Source organism: Stenella coeruleoalba (genome assembly GCF_951394435.1).
Source record: "Stenella coeruleoalba genome assembly, chromosome: 1".
Lineage (NCBI taxonomy): Eukaryota > Metazoa > Chordata > Mammalia > Artiodactyla > Delphinidae > Stenella > Stenella coeruleoalba.
The window spans coordinates 12040688-12062019 of record NC_137169.1 but is presented as its reverse complement, the minus strand read 5'-3'; the positions used below and the strand labels follow the sequence as shown (position 1 = coordinate 12062019).

The 21332-nt window shown below is 41.6% G+C and overlaps 1 protein-coding gene across 2 annotated transcripts in view; it reads right to left on the bottom strand.

Annotated features, from left to right (window-relative positions):
* The window catches only part of SPEN (spen family transcriptional repressor), a 94574-nt gene that overhangs the window by 70991 nt on the left and 2251 nt on the right, over positions 1-21332 (bottom strand). Inside the window, exon 1 of one of the 2 annotated variants that reach the window (XM_079913130.1) lies at positions 11455-12103. The exons of the other annotated variant lie outside the window; for it this stretch is intronic. Within the exon in view, the coding sequence (XP_079769256.1) occupies positions 11455-11537 (83 nt within the window). The 5' untranslated portion in view covers positions 11538-12103. Of the gene's footprint in view, positions 1-11454; positions 12104-21332 lie in introns of those variants that run through there. 2 annotated transcript variants of the gene reach the window in all.

Genomic DNA, 21332 nt, shown 5'->3' with positions numbered 1-21332 from the left:
TGAAACCTATAAACCCTTTCTTGGACTATTATTAAATTAATCAAGTAAAATGCGCGAATTACAAAGAAACCAATTATATTGAAATACAATTATCAACTTTTGAACATGCAGGAAATACAGAGGACAAAAGGTGATGTTAATGTACACCACAGGACAGGCATGTAATCAGCAAAACACACACTGAGAAACTCTACAACTTGGTTTCCAACAAATTAAGTTGTAAGCAGAGAGAGAGATTAAAACCTATGGATTAAAAAAGGTTGAAACAGTCCCATGTCCATCAGTAAGTAAATAAACTGTGGTATCCTGACTGTGGTGGTGGTGATTACAAGGATGCCTACATTTCTCAAAATTCAACAAACTCAACACTTGAAATAGGTACATTTTACTGTATGCAAATTATACCTCAATAAAATTTTTAAAATATATCTTATGTACCTTATTTAGAGACTGAGTGAAAAAAAAAAGATTCTTAAAACAATTACAAATTCAAGTACTGGCTGGATATTTGAAAATACTGACTGGGTATTTGAAATAAGGATATACCACAGTATTGCTGAACATCTTTAAACAGTTCTTATCTTCTAGAGAGAAACACTGAAATACTTGTGGATTAAATAAGATGTCTGGGATCTACTTCAAAATAATACCAACTATACACATTGTAGGGCTTGTGCAAAGGAATAAGATTTTGATTCATTAAGGAACTCTTTGGACAGGGGTGAAGAGTAGTGTAGAGGGAGCAGAAAAAAAAAGGTGATGCAGCCACTATGGAAAGCAGTATGGAGGTGCCTCAAAAAGTTAAAAATAGAATTACCATATGACACAGCAATTCCACTTCTGGGTATATAACCAAGGAAACGGAAGACACCAATTTGAAAAGATATGCATCTCCATGTTCATTGCAGCATTTTATTTACCAAAGCCAAGATACAGAAACAACCTGTGTCCAGGGATTGATGGATGGATAAAGAACATGTGGCATATGTGGAGTGCGCACATGTGCGCGCGCGCACACACACACACACACACACAAGGACGTACAATGGAATACTATTCAGCCGTAAAAAAGAAGGAAATCTTGCCATTTGCAACAACATGGATAAACCTTGAGGGCATTATTCTAAGTGAAATAAGTTAGAGAAAGACAAATACCATAAGATCTCACTTATATGTGGAATCTTAAAAAAAAAAAAGTCATTGATACAGAAAACAGATTGGTGGTTGGGGGTTGGGGTGACGGGTGGAATGAAAGGGCTCAAAAGATAAAAACTTCCAATTATAAAATGAATAAGTCATGGGGATATAATGTACAGCACAGTGACTACAGTTAATATTGTATTGCATATGTGAAAGTTCCTAAGAGAGTAAATCTTGAAAGTACTTTAAGAGAGTAAATCTTGAAAGTACTTATCACAAGAAAAAAAACGTTTTTTGTAACTATGTATGGTGAGGAATGTTAACTAAGACTCACTGTGGTGATCATTTTGCAATATATACAAATATCAGATCATTATGTTGTACACCTGAAACCAATATAATGTTATATGACAGTTATACTTCAGTTAAGAATTAAATTAATTAAAACTTATTAATTTAAAATTAGTATTAAAAATTTTAAGTTAAACAAAAAAAGAAATAAGGTTGAGGTCAATAAGCCTGGGGGGAAGTGGGGCGAGGGCAAGATTTTGCTGAGATACCACACAAAGTGAGTGACTGACGCCCAAATAAATGGAGCAATGATGATACCTAAAAAACAAACTTCCTTCTTACTAGCCCCTCTTCTGAATGACTCAGCACATAATACAGCTCATACTGATCCTGTGATTAACCTCATGTCATAAAGTCAGTGGTGGAAGTAGAACCAATACTAAAATTTTAAAAGTGGGGTAGCTCTAAATCTGCTTACAAATGGTACCAGAGGCAGGTAATTCATTCATCCACAAGTTGCCTCCTATGAGAAAAAACTGAAGACAAAAACATGCAAGTCATTTCCAGCCCCACCTTCCTTTTCTTGCCTTGCCTTCCACCTCCCCCACAACGTTGGTTTCCAACGAGAAAAGCCAAGAGGGAGGTGATTTGACGCAGAGGCAGCAGGGGTGAGGTGCCCAGAGGTGGCAGGCAGAGGTGGGGGAGGCAGAGTGGTTGGCCTATTAGTTACACTAAGAACACACTGGGCAACTAAGTAAATATATTGAGAATAATAAGTTTCTCACTGTCTGAGAAGGGATTTATAAACATGGAAATGGGGAGGTTACAAAGAATCCTCATGTATTGAAACATGTGTGAACATAGTTTCAAAATATATTATATAGAGATACATGTATTATATATACATGTAAACATATATACATGTGTACACACACAATACATATCCTCTTAGCTCTGCAGCAATGGGTAAACTGTGCACCCAGATCTTGGGTTTCTAAATACCATCCCTCCCTAAAAGGAACCAGAGTCTCTTGGAGAATGGCTGATTACAGGACTGGGAAAGGGAAAATACAAGATGAGCCTTTGTTGTTGCCAGAAATAAAGAAATGCTTAAAAGAGTAGTGGCGAGATATCAAAAGGACACAGTAGCCAGTTTGAAGGAGCTCCCACTGGTCAAATCTAGAATGATTTGGGTATCAAAATAAGCAAGTCCTGAATTAAAACCCATTGAAAAAAATGGAAATCATATATATGCGTGTGTGTATATATATTTCCAAATATAATTATGGAAAATTCTTACCTACAGAATAAATGTATAGGAAATCACAGTAATAGATGCTCATTTGGCAACAATCACAGCAGTATATAATACAGTCAAGAGTTATCAATGGGAGACTACCCTGGGGGTCCAGTGGTTAAGAGCCTGCCTTCCAATGCAGGGGATGTGGGTTTGATCCCTGGTCGGGGAACTAAGATCCCACATGCCACAGGGCAACTAAGCCCGCGCGCCACAACTACTGAGCCCATGCACCAAAACTAGAGAGAGAAGCCCGCATGCTGCAACAAAAGATTCCGCATGCCGCAACTAAGACACGATGCAGCCAAAAATAAATAAATGAATAAATAAATATTTTCACAAAAAGTTATCAATAGCTGCTAAGACTACTGGGTTTAGGGTTGATGATGGAAAAGACTATCAGTGTAATACTGGAATATCTCCCCATAAAATGCTAATCAAATAAAGGGGGAAAAATGGTGAAGACACTAACTTTATTAGGTGATCAAAGTTAACATCACCAGTGGTGGGATGGATCCAATACTGTCTCCATATTCTGAAAAAGCACAGAATCATTTCTCTGGTATTCCTGCCAAGATTGCAAGACCTGATCTGGTCATGAGGTAATACTGGACAGACCTGGGTAGAGGGTCAGCCTGCAGAATGAAAGAATTATGCTCTTGGGCTTCCCTGGTGGCTCAGTGGTTAAGAATCTGCCTGCCAATGCAGGGCACACGGGTTCGAGCCCTGGTCTGGGAAGATCCCACATGCCGCGGAGCAACTAAGCCCGTGTGCCACAACTACTGAACCTGTGCTCTAGAGCCCGCGAGCCACAGCTACTGAGCCCGCATACCTAGAGTCCGTGCTCCGCAACAAGAGAAGCCACCGCAATGAGAAGCCCGCACTCCGCAAAGAAGGGTAGCCCCCACTTGCCACAACTAGAGAAAGTCCGCACGCAGCAATGAAGACCCAACGCAGTCAAAAATAAATTAATTAATTAAAAATTGAAGACCCAACGTAGTCAAAAATAAATTAATTAATTAAAAATAAAAAAAGAATTGTGCTCTTTAAGACTATCAGGCACATGAGAATTTGGGTAAGAAACTGTTCCAGACGAACAACACGTACCGGCTAGGATCCTGGACCAAAAAGGAAAGAGGGACATTGTTGGGATGGCTGGCATCATTTGAATGAGGTCTATGGATTGAGTAATAGTGCTATACCAATGTTGATTTCCTTGCCGAAAATACTGTATGGTGCAATGCAGTTTTGGGGAGATATACACTGGAGAATTTAAGGATGTCATGCCAGGAAAAGACAAGAGAAGGTAATGGAGCAAATGTGGCAAAATGCTAACAACTGAGGAATTTGTGTGAAGGGAATGTGGGAATTCTCTGCACTTTTCCTGAACTATTTCAAAATAAATTTTAAATGAAAAACAACAAACACACACATAGGAAGGCGAGAAGTGGATCTGCGTGTATGGATAGGCCTTCATTCCTGTGTATCAAATGCCATATTTTCAAAGAGGCCTTCCTCGTCACTCCCACCCGCATTTACTCTCCATCCCCTCCTCTGCTTTATTTTTCCTCATAAGGCAGAATACGTCATGGTTGATGGTCATTGGGGCTGAACAATGGGTACATGAGATTTACTTACTATTCTTCTACTTTTGTGTATGTTCAAAATTCTCCAAGGTAAAGTTTAAAAGTATATCTACAACACAGATTGATCATACAGTAATATATATATGCATCTTTATTGATGCATTAAATATAAGTATTTAGCAGCAGGTCTAACAGCTATTGTCATTTCTAAGTTGTGATGAGCATAAATGAAATATCTGCAACAACTGTAATGTAAAATACGAAAATACATCTGATTGGCGTTGGTGGTGAAATCATCACAGGTACTACTAATACTACCAGGTTGGTACTACACCACAATATAGTTATAATTGATGGAAATGCTAAATTCTGATTAAGAAGTTAGTGAAAATAAAGACATACTATTTTCCTATCCAAATTTAAGTACCTCCTCCTAAATTCTGGTCTAAATAGTAATAGTTTTCATTCTAACATCCTTTTGATATAATAAAGCGATAAACTTTTAAAATCTTTTTTCTTTTTATCCGAGGTTACTTAAATAATCTTAAGTGGGGAATATCCTGGCAATCCAGTAGTTAGGGTTCCTTGCTTCCATTGCAGGGGGCATAGGTTCGATCTCTGGTCGGGGAACTAAGATCCTGCATGCTGAGCCACGTGGCCAAAAAATAAAAATTAAAAAATTTTTAAAATAAAGAATAAAAAAATCTTGAGTGAAAAAGAGCCTTTACTGCAGACAGCATAAATTTTAAAAATTAATGGTTGAAACAAAAATCCACCACCTACCAATTTACTGACTTACAAAAGATGCAAATCACTATACATCCAATATAGTTTGTAAAATACAAAGTGTTTTTGAGTAAAAATACCCTAGTTTTTTGGTTTTTTGTTTGTCTGTTTGTTTTTTGCGGTACGCGGGCCTCTCACTGTTGTGGCCTCTCCCGTTGCGGTGCACAGGCTCGGGACGCGCAGGCTCAGTGGCCATGGCTCACGGGCGCAGCCGCTCCACGGCATGTGGGATCTTCCCGGACCGGGGCACGAACCCGTGTCCCCTGCATCGGCAGGCGGACTCTCAACCACTGCGCCACCAGGGAAGCCCCTAGTTTTTTAATCAAAGGAATAAAATGATGGGGTATTTTTCTAAAAAAATCAGAGTCAATTTTAAGAATCAAAGAAACTATAAATGTATTATATGTAAAAGTACATATACTGTGTGTAAACATGATACAAATGTAACAAAGCCAATACAAGATATAAACAGAAAAATCTTAATTTCATTTGTCAATGTCACCCAAACTCAGCATCTAATACAAAGATACAAAGACATACACATACCCCCAGAGTTTAATGCTGGACTAAAAATCTAGCACCAAGTGCATAACACAAGCAATAATAGGTGTCTTCCATTTGAATTTTCCCAGAAATATTCCTTAGCTGTAAGAGGTGGAGCAGTTCTTATATAATAAAAATCTTTAAACATGCTAGATTTCAATTCATCCCTATACTCAAAATGAAATCCTAAGTAATTAAATCCAAAAATTCACTAAATTTAAGTTAGGGTTTTATAGAGACATCCCGTTGTGGGGTTTTTTTAGATGTTTATAATTTTCAACTTGGCAGACAGTGACACATGTAGGGGGAAAAATCGGAATATTGCAATACTTTAATATCATACCAAGAACATCTTTTCACTGCAAAGCGTATTTCCACACACTAAAAACCAGCTAGACAGCACGCAAAATTATATAATTTCTAATAAATTGACTAAACATCCTAATTGGTTTCCACAATAGAGTATGCTATTTTTATTCAAAATATGGGTAGCGGGCTTCCCTGGTGGCACAGTGGTTAAAGAATCTGCCTGCCAATACAGGGGACACGGGTTCGAGCACTGGTCCGGAAAGATCCCACATGCCGCAGACCAACTAAGCCCGTGCGCCACAACTACTGAGCCCGCGTGCCACAACTACTGAAGCCTGAGCGCCTACAGCCCATGCTGTGCCACAACAAGTGAAACCTCTACAATGAGAAGCCCACGCACTGCAACAAAGAGTAGCCCCCGCCTGCCACAACTAGAGAAAGCCCGGGAGCAGCAACGAAGACCCAACGCAGCCAAAATATAAAAGAAAAGAAAAGAAAGAAAGAAAGAAAATTTTAAAAAAATTTTTGAGTAGCTGTAAGACATATAATAATAAAGAAAACATTAAACAAAACAAACAGTAAAGGTTAGAAATTGAATTATAGAAAAGTGTTACATTATTTAGTCTCCTTGTTCAGCAGACTAATATGTCAGTTTAAAGCTGACGAACAACTATTTATTTCAAATCATCCAATATCAACATTCAGGAGCACAATCTGAATGAATATACATACTCAAGGTATTTTTCAGCCTACAGCGTTTACTCTAAATACTGTGACTAGTTAAATACAGCTCAAACACTAGGGAGTCTTAAAAGTAAAAGCAAAAAAATATATAGTCTCCAACTGGAATATGCTAGTTTTCATGAAATATTTCAATTTTTTTTTTAATTTAGGCAAAATTTCAAACTAAGAGGAAAATGAGACTTGGAAGAATATTTGGAAAAACTTCCACATTACCACTATCTCTATAACTTCTATACAAGTCTTTCCAAACCACTGGTGCGTACAGGATTAAAAATGTCTCCTAAATCAAGCCCGAAATCTCTTCATAAGCATACCAAACAATACAACGCCTGAGAAATCAAGAGTCCACAAGAAACGTAGTTGGGAAAAGGTGCCCTCTATACAAGTCAAACACCATCATTCTTCTTGGCACTGAGCCCTATGTTTTCCTCCAATCTGCCAGAAGCATTCTAACTCAGGAAATAAAATACAACATCGCAAGTATTCTGTATTAGTTTCTAATGCTATTTCTCAAGATAAGTATAAAATTATTTTACTTTACTTTTTTTAATGTTCAAAAAGCCTGTCATGAAAATAGGTATTCAAAATTATAACATTCAAAAACAGAGGGGTTTCTTCAAAGAAACTGGCTCAGCTCAAAAGAATAAACCATGTAGCAGTGATGCGGGCTAGGGAGTCAAATTTGTTTAAGTCTAAAAGTATCTCTAGTTATAGGAGTATGTAAGGACAAGGAAACTTTACCACAATACTTTATATTGTGTCCCAGAAGTAAACCAAATTCATGTAACATAACATATATTCCAGCTATTTAAACTCAGGAAAACTATTATGATTGGACATGTAAAGTTAGCAAAATGAGGGAGAAGATATGCGGATATACGTATATGTATAGCTGATTCACTTTGTTATAAAGCAGACACTAACACAGCATTGTAAAGCAATTATACTCCAATAAAGAGGTTAAAGAAAGTGACCACAGCAAGATAAAATAAATAAAGTTAAGAAAACAAAACACTTTTAAATGAGTTTCATTCTTTGACAAAATTTTTACATGAGCTGCTACCTTGCTCAACCTCTCTGTGATCTTTAACTTATTCTCTAGAAGTGGAGAATGGATGGGAAGAACCTGAATATGTGATTTACTTCAAACCTGAAAATAAGATACAGAGACTTTTATGTCCTTTAAAGGGTTCTATTCATTTGCTCATTCTGATTCAGGGAGTCGCCTTTGCACACACCTCTCTCCCTCTAACAACTAAGACAGCGACCAATTGTTGTATAACTCCTCCCTTCCCCCTTCAATCCAGCTAACATACCATACAAAGGAAAGGACTTTCTCTATTGTGCAAATTCAGTCCCTGCAATGGATCTTTGTTAACTAAATCTGATTCAGAAATACTCATTTAATTCTTTTCAGTCAGCATATTGAATGCTGTTAAAATCATGAGCACAATAGATTATTCTTATTGCAAGAAGGTAAAGCCAAATTTTGAAAATGTTCTGATTACATTTTAAAGGTTTGCTCTTTCTTTGGCACAGAGGGGGAAAAAAAAGCCAAATCAGCAACCTTCCCTCAACCTATTTTCTACCAAAAACACTGATCAAAATATAAATAAAAGAATTGGCTCTGACCCTCCCCCATCCCAAATGCCTCTTAAACTGCCCTGCTCCCAAAGCTGCCTCATTTAATCATTTTTTTAATCCAAATACTTACTACAAAAGCCTAATCACCGTTACAAGAACATTCATTTTGAAAACATTTTATATAATGTATTCCCAGTGTACACCTCTTAATCCTGTAAAACAGTTATTAATGTTGAAATCAGCTACGGAAAACGGTAAAAGTAGGCACTTCAACCTCAGTTTTAGTATAGGTATTGCATGGTTTTTCTCATTATGATTTCTAGAAGACATCAGAATTGGATGTTCTTAAATTTTCTTGCAGAACTCTCATTCTGGTACAAGCACCGTTTTATCCCTTTCACTTAAATCATTCACATTTAGTTTTCCTCCCGGTAGCAACCACACACTTTACAAAACATTTTCTACAATAAGGATAAAAGACCTTGAATTTCTCCAAACAAAGTCCATTTAGCTTCACAGCTGGATCAGCAAGAACATTTCTTGTACCCGTTTTAAGGATACACAAGAAGCCAGAAATAGAGATTACCTGTTAGGGGGTGGAGATGGGAAGGGGAGAGTGGGAACTGGAATTCCCAGCGTCGGGGTAAAGAGGAGATTTTTCTCTGTAAACCTTTTTACACTCTTTAAACCCACTAAGAATGCACTATCTACCCAAAGAACTAAGCAAACTTGTTTAAAATTTTCAAAAGTCGCTTTTAAAATAAAGGAATTTCAGGGACACTAGGTCTACTTAGTTTTAAGATAATCTTATCAATAGCATCTGCTTTTGCTCTGCAACACGTAACACACTCCTTTAAATGCAGTCGTGAGCAATGTGCCAGCTAAGCCCTCTTTAATACAGCAACGTTCCTCCAGACCGCCGCTTTCCAAGGCAGCTCGCATCCTCTGCCCGCTCCTCCCTCTGTGCATTCTGAGATCTGCTCTGCTGATTCCCACTTAAAGTGGGTCCTGGCCGCCATTTTAGAAAGTCATTCACACAAGCCGGCCGGCAGCACCATCCACTTAAAAAACCTTCCAAAACTCCCTCGGACGATTTCCTCTTTCCTCTCTAACCCCTCATCTTGCAGAGGGGTCAAACTCCCCGCGATAGGCATACAGTGTCTCTAGAATCTGCATAATGCGAAATGACACGTCTGGCCACATGATACTGAGGGGGCAAAGCAAATGCTGCAATGCACGTGTTTGCACGTCGGTGCATACGAATTTCCCAGGCAGACACCTACAGAGAAGGTCCACAAGGAGATAAAAGTGAGCACATCTAAGTGGCTTTTCCAGTCCAATAATCTGCACCTAAATGATTTTTCCACCAAAACACTGAAGATATGGGGCCTCCATACGGGGTAAGGGGTGGAGCAGCGCCACGAAGAGTTCCCATCTGTTTCCCCACTGAGCCCGAAATCTCCCCTTTGTCACAGGGGACAGAGGCGAGTTTTTGCTCCTGCCTTCCCGCTGCCTGATTTCTCAGCACAACGTAGTAAACACCGGGAGTGCCTGGAAGCGCGCCTCCCCCAGTCCTAACGAGGACAGCTTTAGCGGGTTATGAACGGCCTCACTATTCCAGGCTCCTTTTCACACGCGGACACGCGCAGACGCGCGCTCCAGCGGTGAAGATTTAATACCCCAGTAACAGCAACCACCAACAGAATCAATGATCCTCCATTTGAAAGAGCGGAGCTCCGCTGCCTCTGCTTCCATTTCCTTATGCAAGCTGCTCAAGAGCAAGCGACGCAATCTCTTTTTCCCATGGTGACTCACTAATAAGGACGCTCCATAATTTCCCCTTCACTCAGTAGACAGTAAGAGGAATTTAGAGTATACCAAACTTAAAACCTTCCGCAGTCTTTAATATCGCAAGAAACAGTAATTTTCGAGGACAATCACATATCTGCTACAGTCCTTCCCAATTTACACCAGTGTAAGTAAACCGTCATTTTCAGTATTTCACATGGAGGGCTCTATCAGCTATGACCCACATAGATTTCACAAAACAAAATCAAACGGTAAAAGCTACTAAATAAGTAAAATGTAATAAGAACATTCATTCCTACTCCGCCATGAACAAAAAAAAAATATTCTGGGAAGAACGTTTTTAAAAGCTACATCTTTTTTTAAAAGAGCTACATCTTCTAATCTGAAAAGGCATGCATTTTTTAACCACTGATTTAGGAATCCTGGGTGGGAGGGAAACACCATCCTTTCAAAAAAGGCTCTGCAGTGTTAACGCCGGCGCGGCCGCAGCAGCGGAGATTCCCGAGGCTGGGAGCACAGCGCGGTGGGGACTCTGCTACATGAGGTGGCTCCTCCTCTGCGAGCACTCGGTCCCCACCACCCTCCTCATCAAGGGACCCCAGAGCGCTGAAGGGAGGAAGGCGAAAAGAGCCGAAACAGACGCACCAACTTATTTTCAGACACCACCCCCCACCCAACCCCACATAAACAAGGGGAAGAAATCAAAACATTTGCGTTTGCCATTTCCATTTCGTTTCTAGGTCTGTGAACCTTCCGTGAGAGGTCCCTAGAATCCAGCAGGGTCTTCCCAGTTCCGAGATATCCCTACGATACCTACCAAGACTTTTGTTTTTGTATAACCTTTCCTTTCCCCACAAAACCCTCTCTAGGTCAGACATGTCCACGCGTCCGCAGGGCGAGAAGCGCGAGTTGCTGCGGGACTCTGGAGTCGGCCGGGCAGGGGGCTGTCGGGGCGGGGTAGGGGTTCGGGTCCCGGCCCGTCGGCGGCTCGGTTCCGCCGCATCTGCCGGGCCGGCGGGGGCGGCTGCTCGGAGCCGGGGCAGCGGCGCGCTAGGACGCGACCCCACCGACGGCTGGCCAGCCTGAGGGCACCCTCCCGGCGCCGGCTTCGCGGAGGCCGAGAGACAGCCGCCTCCTTATTGGGAACGGAGAGGGCGGCAGCCGGGCCCGCTCCGCCGAGGCCCGAGGCCCAACGCCGCGACACGGGCCGAGCAGCGGCCAGGCAGCCGGGCGCCCCCCGCACCCGTCCGTGGGTCTGGCCCGGGTCTCCTCACCAGTTCCGCGCACGGGGAGGGGCCGGCAACGGGCCGGAGGGGCCAGCGGCGCCTGAGGACAGAGCGCGGCCCCGGGCCTCATGTCACTCACCGTTTGAAATGCTCGATGATCTTCTCTTCCCGCACATTCTCCGGTAAGTTGCCCACCCAGAGGTGCCTGGTTTCCCGGACCATGCTGGGCGGTGTGCCGGCGACCGCTGGTGCTGGTTCCCCCTCGCCGGCTTCGTACGAGCCCGTCAGCGCCGGGAGGCGGGCGCCGAGGCGGCGGCGGCGGCGGCTGCGGCGGTGGCGTCGGCAGCGGCGGCGGCTCCTCCGGCTCCCCCCCGTGCAGAGACCATCCCTCTCCCCCAGGTTCTGACTCTCGGGCCTCGCAGCTCCGCTCTGCCGCCACCACACACCCGAAGCCGACCCCCGCGCTCCGGCGGCGCATGCGCTCGGGAGGCGGCGGGAGGGGGAGCGGGTAGGAGGGGCGAGCGAGACCCGGGCGGCAGCGACTACGACGGAGCTGGCGCTGTGGCAGCCGGACGCTTCCCACCGGCGCGCGCGACCCGCCTCCCTCACCTCGGGCGCGCGCGCAGCCTCCCGACAGCCCGCCGAGGCTGAGACGCCGAGTTCCTCCCAGCCGATGCGCAGGCGCGCGGGGGAGGGAGGAACGCAGGGCCAGGAAGGAACGCTCGCGCGCTCGGTCCCGGTGCGCAGGCGCGCAGCACTCTGTTAGGGCGGGTGCCGTGTCAGGCCTGGGGCCCCGCGCTTGCAGAGGCAGGCATAGCCTCCAGCCCCTCGAGTAGGGGGTCCCAGGCGCTGGCCTGGGGGGATAAAAGAGAGAAAGGGGGTTGGTATTCACAGGGCTGCGTGTCAAAGCGGCTGCCAAGGCTTCTCTGCTAGGAGAAGCCAGGACCTCTTCCCCTGCTCACCTTTGGCCAGCTTCTGGCGTTTCCGGGCACTTAGAGACGCGCCTGCTTGGGAAAGTGTCAGAACAAGGCCGCCCTTCTCACGGCCCAGCTAAGCTGTGACGGCTTCAGAAACCCATCCCTCCCAAGAATGTAACATTAAGCAACTTCATTTTATATAGAATCTTGCGAAACCGTTTGCACGTTCTCTTTGCTGATCGTTATGGCATACCAGGAATAGAACTGAATGAAGTGAGACGGTTACATGTCTGATGGTGTTCCCCTCAGAGGATTTGCTATATAATTTAATATCTAAGCCGAGGAGGGGATTAGAACTCCAGCCTTTCCAGGCCTAAAAGCTTTTAAATTTTAAAGCCTACAGTTGAACCTTTTAGTTTACAGAACCCCGGGGAAAACCCACAAAATTAAGGCAACAGTACTGAGTCCAGAAAAAATGGAATTTTTTAGAAGTCAGTAACTCAGCTTTCTTTTACATTTTCTATCTACAGAAATAAAATATCACAGGTGTAGTGCTTTAGGTACAGACCAGATTTTAAATATTCGATCTCATTCACTTTCTCCATAAATATTGATACAAGCCAACTTATCATCAAACTGTGCTATTTTGAATTGGAAAATATGGTCACCATAATAAATAGCACTAATATATGGGGTCACCTGTGCATAAATTGTTTCTTTAATTCCACAGATGGTAAAGCTCCAAGTAGTTTTTTTGTTTGCCATATAGTTTAACATAAGCTTCTTAATGATGTGTCAGAGAGTCACATCAACTTTTCTTGCATTTGGTTTAATAGTCTATACTTAAACTTGATCTCAGCAGGTCTGCTCAACTCTCAACTAAGATCGTCTCTCTTCCTTCCTCTCTCAGGATGTTAGAAGGCTAAGCAAGCCCTTGTCTTACTTACACAGTTGCAACAATTACAGAACAAAATGTGCTAGCTCAGGTAATAACCTTACCATCCATTGAAATAATATTTGGAATTTTGACAAGTTACTTCTAAAAATTCTAGATTTTGAGCCAGGTAATTTAATTTTTTTCTATGCTATTTTTCTGGCTTATGTTTACATTTTCTATTTCAACACACTTTTTTTGCGGGGGGAGGGGCCGGCCAGTAACAGGCAGAAATGGAAAGAGGTGGTTTAGAAAAGTTAGAAAAAGCACCACCACAATAACGGCACTCATTCATAATTCAGTTAAGGCCTTTAACGCCACCACAGAGGTTGACCTTGTCTTCATGCAAATCAGTCATTAAATGATATGGAAATTTTTGTTCTTGAAAATATTATGGAATTGATTCCTCAGTAAAAGTGAAAGCAAATCAACCTACATTCAGATGTAGGATTAGCCATTTACATTTGCCACAACTATCACATAAGGAGTGTCAGGCCAGCACACTGTTACGCAAACTCATGAACTTCATAGTTCTGTATATGTGGCTGCAGTTAGTGTTGAACCGATGGGCATTTTTCCACGAAGCATAAATTTCAATATTAGCAACCACAATTTGAAACACATTTAAAAATATTATGTAAATTACTCATTTAAAACCTGATAGGCGGGGCTTCCCTGGGATCGCAGTGGTTAAGAATCCGCCTGCCAAAGCAGGGGACACGGGTTCGAGCCGCCGTCCAGGAAGATCCCACATGCCGCGGACCAACTAAGCCCTTGCACCACAACTACTGAGCCTGTGCTCTAGAGCCCTCAAGCCACAACTACTGAGCCCATGAGCCACAACTACTGAAGCCCACACACCTAGGGCCTGTGCTCAACAAGAGAAGCCACCGCAATGAGAAGCCCGCACACCACAACAAAGAGTAGTCCCCGCTCGCCGCAACTAGAGAAAGCCCGCGTGTAGCAACAAAGACCCAACGCAGCCAAAAATAAATAAATAAATTTTAAAAAATGAAATAAATAAAACCTGATAGGCCCTGAATTAGCTGCATCTTCTTGGTGTCACCAGGAAGAACAGAAAAGGCTAAGCTCAATCACACTAAAAGGGGCAACAAAGAAGAGGATTCAGAAAACACTACCTTGCAATTAGAGAAATAAAGGGCATATCTCACCTTGAAGGCAGCCTTCAGTTAAAATCATGCTGAAGAAAATTAAAGGGCTGAAAAGGGGGGGGGGGCTTTCAGAGCAAAATCTTAGAAGAGAGCCTAGTTAGAGTCATTATTAAATGTGGTATTTTGTATCCATCTATGTACTCCCACAGAACAGTAAAAGGATAAGCTAAAACAAAGAACCAACTAAGAGGTATTTATACTTTCTCCATGGCACAAGAATAAGGAGACATTAAATGAAAATTAAAAGCAACATGTTTGCCAGCTAAATTTTTTTTAAATGTAGTTCTCTTAGATTATCCTAAAGGTCTTGTTACAGCAGTGCTGTTTCCCCATGTAGAAAGCAGAGTAGATACATAATTTTTATATAAAATTTAATTTGAAATGGACAAAGTTGTTTGCAAATACTTTCAAGCTCCCCACCTTTGGGAGGTAACAGAAGAGAAATTGCGTGGAAAATTACTAACATACAAATTGTTAAACAAAGTTGAGTTAGAGTTCTCCCAAAGACCTTTAGAGATCACAGGATATCAAAAAGATGATTAGCAAATGCCAAATTAAGTTAATTATCATTTCTCATTTTACCAGAGATTTATCAAACAACTGAGAAACCGTCTCTGTTTAACAATATAAAGGCTAGGGAATTCCCTGGCAGTCCAGTGGTTAGGACTCCACGCTTTCACTGCCCAGAGCCCAGATTCAATCCCTGGTCAGGGAACTAAGATCCCACAAGCAGCAAGGCACGCACCTGCACGCGCACACACACAAACACACCACACACACACACACACACACACACACACACACACATATTCTCGCAAAATTCCATTAAACATCATTTGATAGCACCTCATACTCAGATTCTCTTGAAGTGTTACTTTCATCAAAATATTTGTTTTCAGAATTACAGACACCAAAAATAGCACCCAAGGTGTTCATTTTAGCTCCTTGGGTTTTAAAAAATCTGATACACACTTCTCAAAAGAGAATTCTCAGTTTATAAAATGTCAATACATCAGCTTAAATAGACATGCAGATTATTTAATGTGTAAAACAAATTTCATTTCTGTTCAAATTTTTAATGTGTTCCTATGATGTCCCCAAAAATATTATTCTAATTTCAATAAGGCAGATTCATTTGAAGGAAAAATAGTTCACATTATAGATGCTAAGTTCAAATGAGCAATTCAGGTGGGAATTCTATCCATCTCTATAAAAGTTAATATTTGCAGGTTAAAAGTAATGTCCATGCTCCTTACAGATTCTTTCAGCATAATGCTACTTGACCTTGAACTTTGGGGGATACTGAAAAACACTGATGGTATGAATGAGAGACATTATAGTATAATGGAAGTACCTCTGGGTTAAGAGTCAAAAATTCCAGGGGCTTCTCTGGTGGCGCAGTGGTTAAGAATCCGCCTGTCAATGCAGGGGACATGGGTTCGAGCCCTGGTCCGGGAAGATCCCACATGCCGCGGAGCAACTAAGCCTGTGCACCGCAACTACTGAGCCTGCGCTCTAGAGCCCATGAGCCACAACTACTGAGCCCATGAGCCACAACTACTGAGCCCATGTGCCACAACTACTGAGCCTGCGCTCTAGACCCCATGCTCCGCAACAAGAGAAGCCACCGCAATGAGAATCCTGCGCACCGCAACAAAGAGTAGCCCCCCGCTCTGAGAAAGCCCGTGCACAGCAACGAAGACCCAATGCAGCCAAAAATAAATAAATTTTTAAAAATAAATAAAGAGTCAAAAATTCCAGTTCCAATTTTGTCACTGGCTATACAGCCTAGGTAAAGTCAATTAAATCCTCAAAGTCTCAATACCCTTATCTGCAAAATGAGGATAAAAATATCTGTTTTCTCTACCTGGTAAGGTTGCTAGAAGTATCAAATGAGATAATATATGTAAAAGTATTTGGAAGTAACACAGAATAAAAATATCATGAATACTATTAAGTTGACTGCTAATTTCATTTGAATACCAAAAGTAAGCATCAGTTGAAGTTAAAAACATACCATGATCAATTTATAACATTTTCAGGATATAGCCAGGTCTTATAATCAAATCAACATGCAGTGATTGCATATCAAGTACGAAGTTCCTTGCACTCTTTTGCTGACTTTTTCTATTGCAAAACTCTTAATAACAACAAAACTGATAAGTACATGCCCTTTGCACAGCCCCAAATCAAGTGTTGGGTTTTCTCAGTGCTTTCATGTTTATTGGCGATGTATCAGGAAACACTGGGAAAGCTTTTCTTTGTTTCTGTCCTTGTTACAAATATTTACAAATTTTTTTCATAAGCATTTATTTTTGTATGTTTTCAATAGAAATACAACCCACTCTTATTCTGATTTTTTAAATTTAGTCTAACAATTAATAATTGACGCTCACTGAAAATGATCAAAACGTAGGGTATGATCTCTTCTCTCATCTATGATAAATGGATGGTGAAGTGAATTTCCCCATTTGAGTGTGAAAGACAATTCAGAAAGGTGACATTAAAGCAGAGGCATTTGAAAAGTGGAATTAAAACAGATGTGTTGGGCTTCCCTGGTGGCGCAGTGGTTGAGAGTCGGCCTGCCGATGCGGGGAACACGGGTTCGGACGGTCCGGGAAGATCCCATATGCTGCGGAGCGGCTAGGCCCGTGAGCCATGGCCGCTGAGCCTGCGCGTCCGGAGCCTGTGCTCCGCAACGGGAGACGCCACAACAGTGAGAGGCCCGCGTACCGAAAAAAAAAAAAAAAAAAAAAAAAAGATGTGTTTTTAATCAGGTCTTATTTCACATGTGAAGAGCACCTGTATTTAGCATGCTAGATGTGCTCAAAGAGTTCAGTCATGCATAATGGAAGCCCAGTTGGGGAAAGCATCTGAGCCTCAAACTCAGGCTCTGAATGCTAACCTAGCCAATAGAGCAGATAAATTACTATCACCATTTAAACAGGAGAACAGAATAGTTACCAGATATTTAACAAAAATTTTGTTACCAATCGAGTTCCACACTATTAAAATTGAACTGTTTCATGAGAAAACATATATTTAAAATATAAACACTGTTCCTAAAGGCATCATATAAATATATATTAACTAGCTCTAAAATGATCAAAGACCCAACCACATGAGACCTTGTCGATACTAACAAACTCCTATTATTAGAATCAGGGTTTGTTTTTTGTTTTTTGCTTTTTCCTAAACAGTAGAAAATAAAACAGACAACACTAATATATTATTGTCAAAGAGTGTTTGACATCTTGCTAGTTCTGAGGGTCAACTAGTGAAAAAGACAGACCAGTCAATTAACGGATTTATTTTGATATAGCAGGCTCATTGTAGTGAAATTATATATATAAATGATCAAAACGCCAATCAGTTGAATAGTATTAGCTAGCTAGTCCTTCTCGAAATCATTCTTTCAGCATAACACTTCATAATCTACTTTACTGTTCAATTCTCTAAGAAAGCTAAATAATTTATTCCACATTGTTTTTGGTTTTCCAGAAATGAATATAATGGCTGATATTTTCTTTTTTAAAAAATCAATTTTTATATTTCCACCATTTCCTTGGAAAGTTGCTAAAGGTAACTTTCTTCCTTCTATGAGGAAATACTGCGAATATACCTTTTATTATTTTTTTTAAACTTTCTATTTTATATTGGAGTATAACCGATTAACAGTGTTGTGACAAGGACTACCCTGGTGGAGCAGTGGTTAAGAATCCACCCGCCAGTGCAGGCGACACGGGTTCGAGCCCTGGTCGAGGAAGATCCCACATGCTGCAGAACAACTAAGCCCATGCACCACAACTACTGAGCCTGTGCTCTAGAGCCCGCGAGCCACAACTACTGAAGCCCGTGCACCTAGAGCCTGTGCTCCGCAACAAGAGAAGCCACTGCAATGAGAAGCCCGCGCACTGCAACGAAGCGTAGCCCCTGCTCGCCAGGACTAGAGAAAGCCGGCGTGAAGCAACGAAGACCCAACACAGCCAAATAAAGAAATAAATAAAATTTTTAAAGTAAATAAATAAATAATAACAATGTTGTGATAGTTTCAGGTACATAGCAAAGGGACTCAGCCATACATATACATGTATCCATTCTCGCTCAAACTCCCCTCCCATCCAGGCTGCCACATAACTTTGAGCAGAGTTCCCTGTGCTATACAGTAGATTATACCTAATAGTTAGAATTGTGAATACAATTTACTAATGTTTATGGCACTGAATAAAAGATAGACTGGAAGGATACTTGCAAATATTAATAATGGTTGTGCCTATGTGGTAGAATTCAATTTTTTTTAAAGTTCTTATTCATCTATATTTTCTAAACTTTTCTTTGGTTAACATATATTGCTCTTGTAATTAGAAAAAGTTACAGTAAAATGAGCTGGAAGTCAGCATCTGGGTTACTTTAGTTTAGGGCTCCTCTGAAATGCTGATACTTCACTACATTAAATCAACATATTTATGTTAACAGATCCCACATGAACAAAACGTTATTATTCTCTATGTTAATTCAGAGAGTTCATTCAACCTTTTAAAATTCTACTACTAATCCTCATGTGAGAAAAAACTTAACCTCTTCATTATAAATGACATACAATGGCAAAAACACCCCAGGTCTAAGAGATTGTCACTTAAACATCAGGAAGTCAGCAGAATACACATAATGCAAATCAAGGCTACTATTTAATTCAGAGAAGACTATCAAAGTGCACTTGATGGGAATCTCAAAAACAATGACACCAAATAAAATATATTTAGTAACTTATTACATGTGTCTTGACATTTTCAGACTTCGGGTGTTAAGCTCCCCTACTGCTCCTCTGAAAGCCTTGCTCTAGTTTGAAGTAGAGAATTCAAAACATCATGAACTTGTTCCAAATATGTTTTAAAACTGTTTCTGGGATTCCCTGGTGGTGCAGTGGTTAAGAATCTGCCTGCCATGCAGGGGACACGGGTTCGAGCCCTGGTCCAGGAAGATCCTACGTGCCGCAGAGCAACTAAGCCTGTGCACCACAACTACTGAGCCTGCTCTCTAGAGCCCGCGAGCCACAACTACTGAGCCTGAGTGCCACATCTACTGAAGCCCATGCGCCTAGAGCCCATGCTCTGCAACAAGAGAAGCCACCCAATGAGAAGACCAGGCACTGTAACGAAGAGTAGCCCCCGCTCGCCACAACTAGAAAAAGCCCGCGCGCAGCAACGAAGACCCAACGCAGCCAAAAATAAATAAATTTATTTTTTTAAAAAAAACTGTTTCCATTTTAATTAAATTATTGCTATTTAATAGTAATGCCCTTTATTTATTTATTTTTGGCTGCGTTGGGTCTTCCTTGCTGCGCGCAGGATTTCTCTAGTTGCAGCGAGCAGGGGCTACTCTTCATTGCAGTGAATGAGTGGCTTCTCTTATTGCAGAGCACGGACTCTAGGCACACGGGCTTCAGTAGTTGTGGCATGTGGGCTCAGTAGTTGTGGCTCACAGGCTCTAGAGCGCAGGCTCAGTAGTTGTGGCATACAGGCTTACTTGCTCCGCGGCATGTGGGATCTTCCCGGACCAGGGCTCGAACCCGTGTCCCCTGCATTGGTAGGCAGATTCTTAACCACTGTGCCACCAGGGAAGTCCCAGTAATGCTTCTTTAAATCACGTAACTGCTTCAATATTTTGCTATTAATCTTCAGGATGGTAATGATTGCTAATTTTACATGATATTCCATAATTAGACACTTGAAACCTTTGGCTTAAAATAAAACCACATTCTGTTTAAAGGCTAGGTAGGATATGATGCATTTCTGAGTTAAATGCTGGAATTATTTTTAAATGTATATTTAAAAGTTAAATTTCAGTATTTTGATAAAGGAGGTAATAGAATTTTTTCAGGCTATATACTACAAAAGTCCTAGGAACCATCCCTTACAGTTTTATTTGGAAAATTCTTTGGCTGAAAAGCATTCGCCTCAAGATAACTCTCTCTTATTTATTTATTTATTTTTGGCTGCGTTGGATCTTCGTTGCTGCGCCCGGGCTTTCTCTAGTTGCGTTGAGTGGGGGCCACTCTTCGTTGCAGTGCGCGGGCTTCTCATTGCAGTGGCTTCTCTTGTGAAGCACGGGCTCTAGGTGCGCGGGTATCAGTTAGTTGTGGCACGTGGGCTCAGTAGTTGTGGCTCGCGGGCTTAGCTTCTCCGCGGCATGTGGGATCTTCCCAGACAGGGCTCGAACCCGTGTCCCCTGCTTTGGCAGGAGGATTCTTAACCACGGCACCACCAAGAAAGTCCCAAGATAACTCTCTTTGAAGATAGGAGATTAACTTAAAATGTTTTTTTCTAAGAAAACAGAACCAGCAAGAGTCACAACTAAAGATTTCACTGTATACTGTTAGCTGGTGGGAGGGGTGCAGTGCGACGAACTAATAAAAGGGGTTTGTGTTTTGCCCACCCCCACAAGATAATTTAAACACACACCCAAGCCTAAACCCTTTACTTAAAAAACATTCACCCGAAAAAGTGGCTTTAAACTTGGTTACTTTTGTTCTCCATAGTTTTCAACTTAAATACATTGTTTCCCTCGAGATCAGTTTTGCAAGATTCTAATTATTAGACAGCACATAAAAACTTTGATTTTATGCCTTTCTAAAATTGCAAAACGTACATACTCAAATTTTTCTTCCCCTTTTTTAGTAGCATTATCCTTATTGTAGGAACTTTGTCTTTAAATACTCTCACTAACCATAATTTGTTAAGGCAGAATCTCTAACAGAAGTTCTGCAAACTCAAGGGACTCTTGATCTGGTCATTTCCAAGCCTCAAATGACAGTACAGCCTTGTTAGCAGGGGTAGAATTCTATTGCTTGCTAGAACTTCAACAGCCTCGAGATAACTAAGAGTTCCTGCTAGTAATCTGGCACCAACTCAAAATTCCCACCAGGAAGAAAGATCTCCCTGAGGTGGGACCCACTGAGTGGCTCCTCCCACAGCGATGACCTGGACTGACCTCG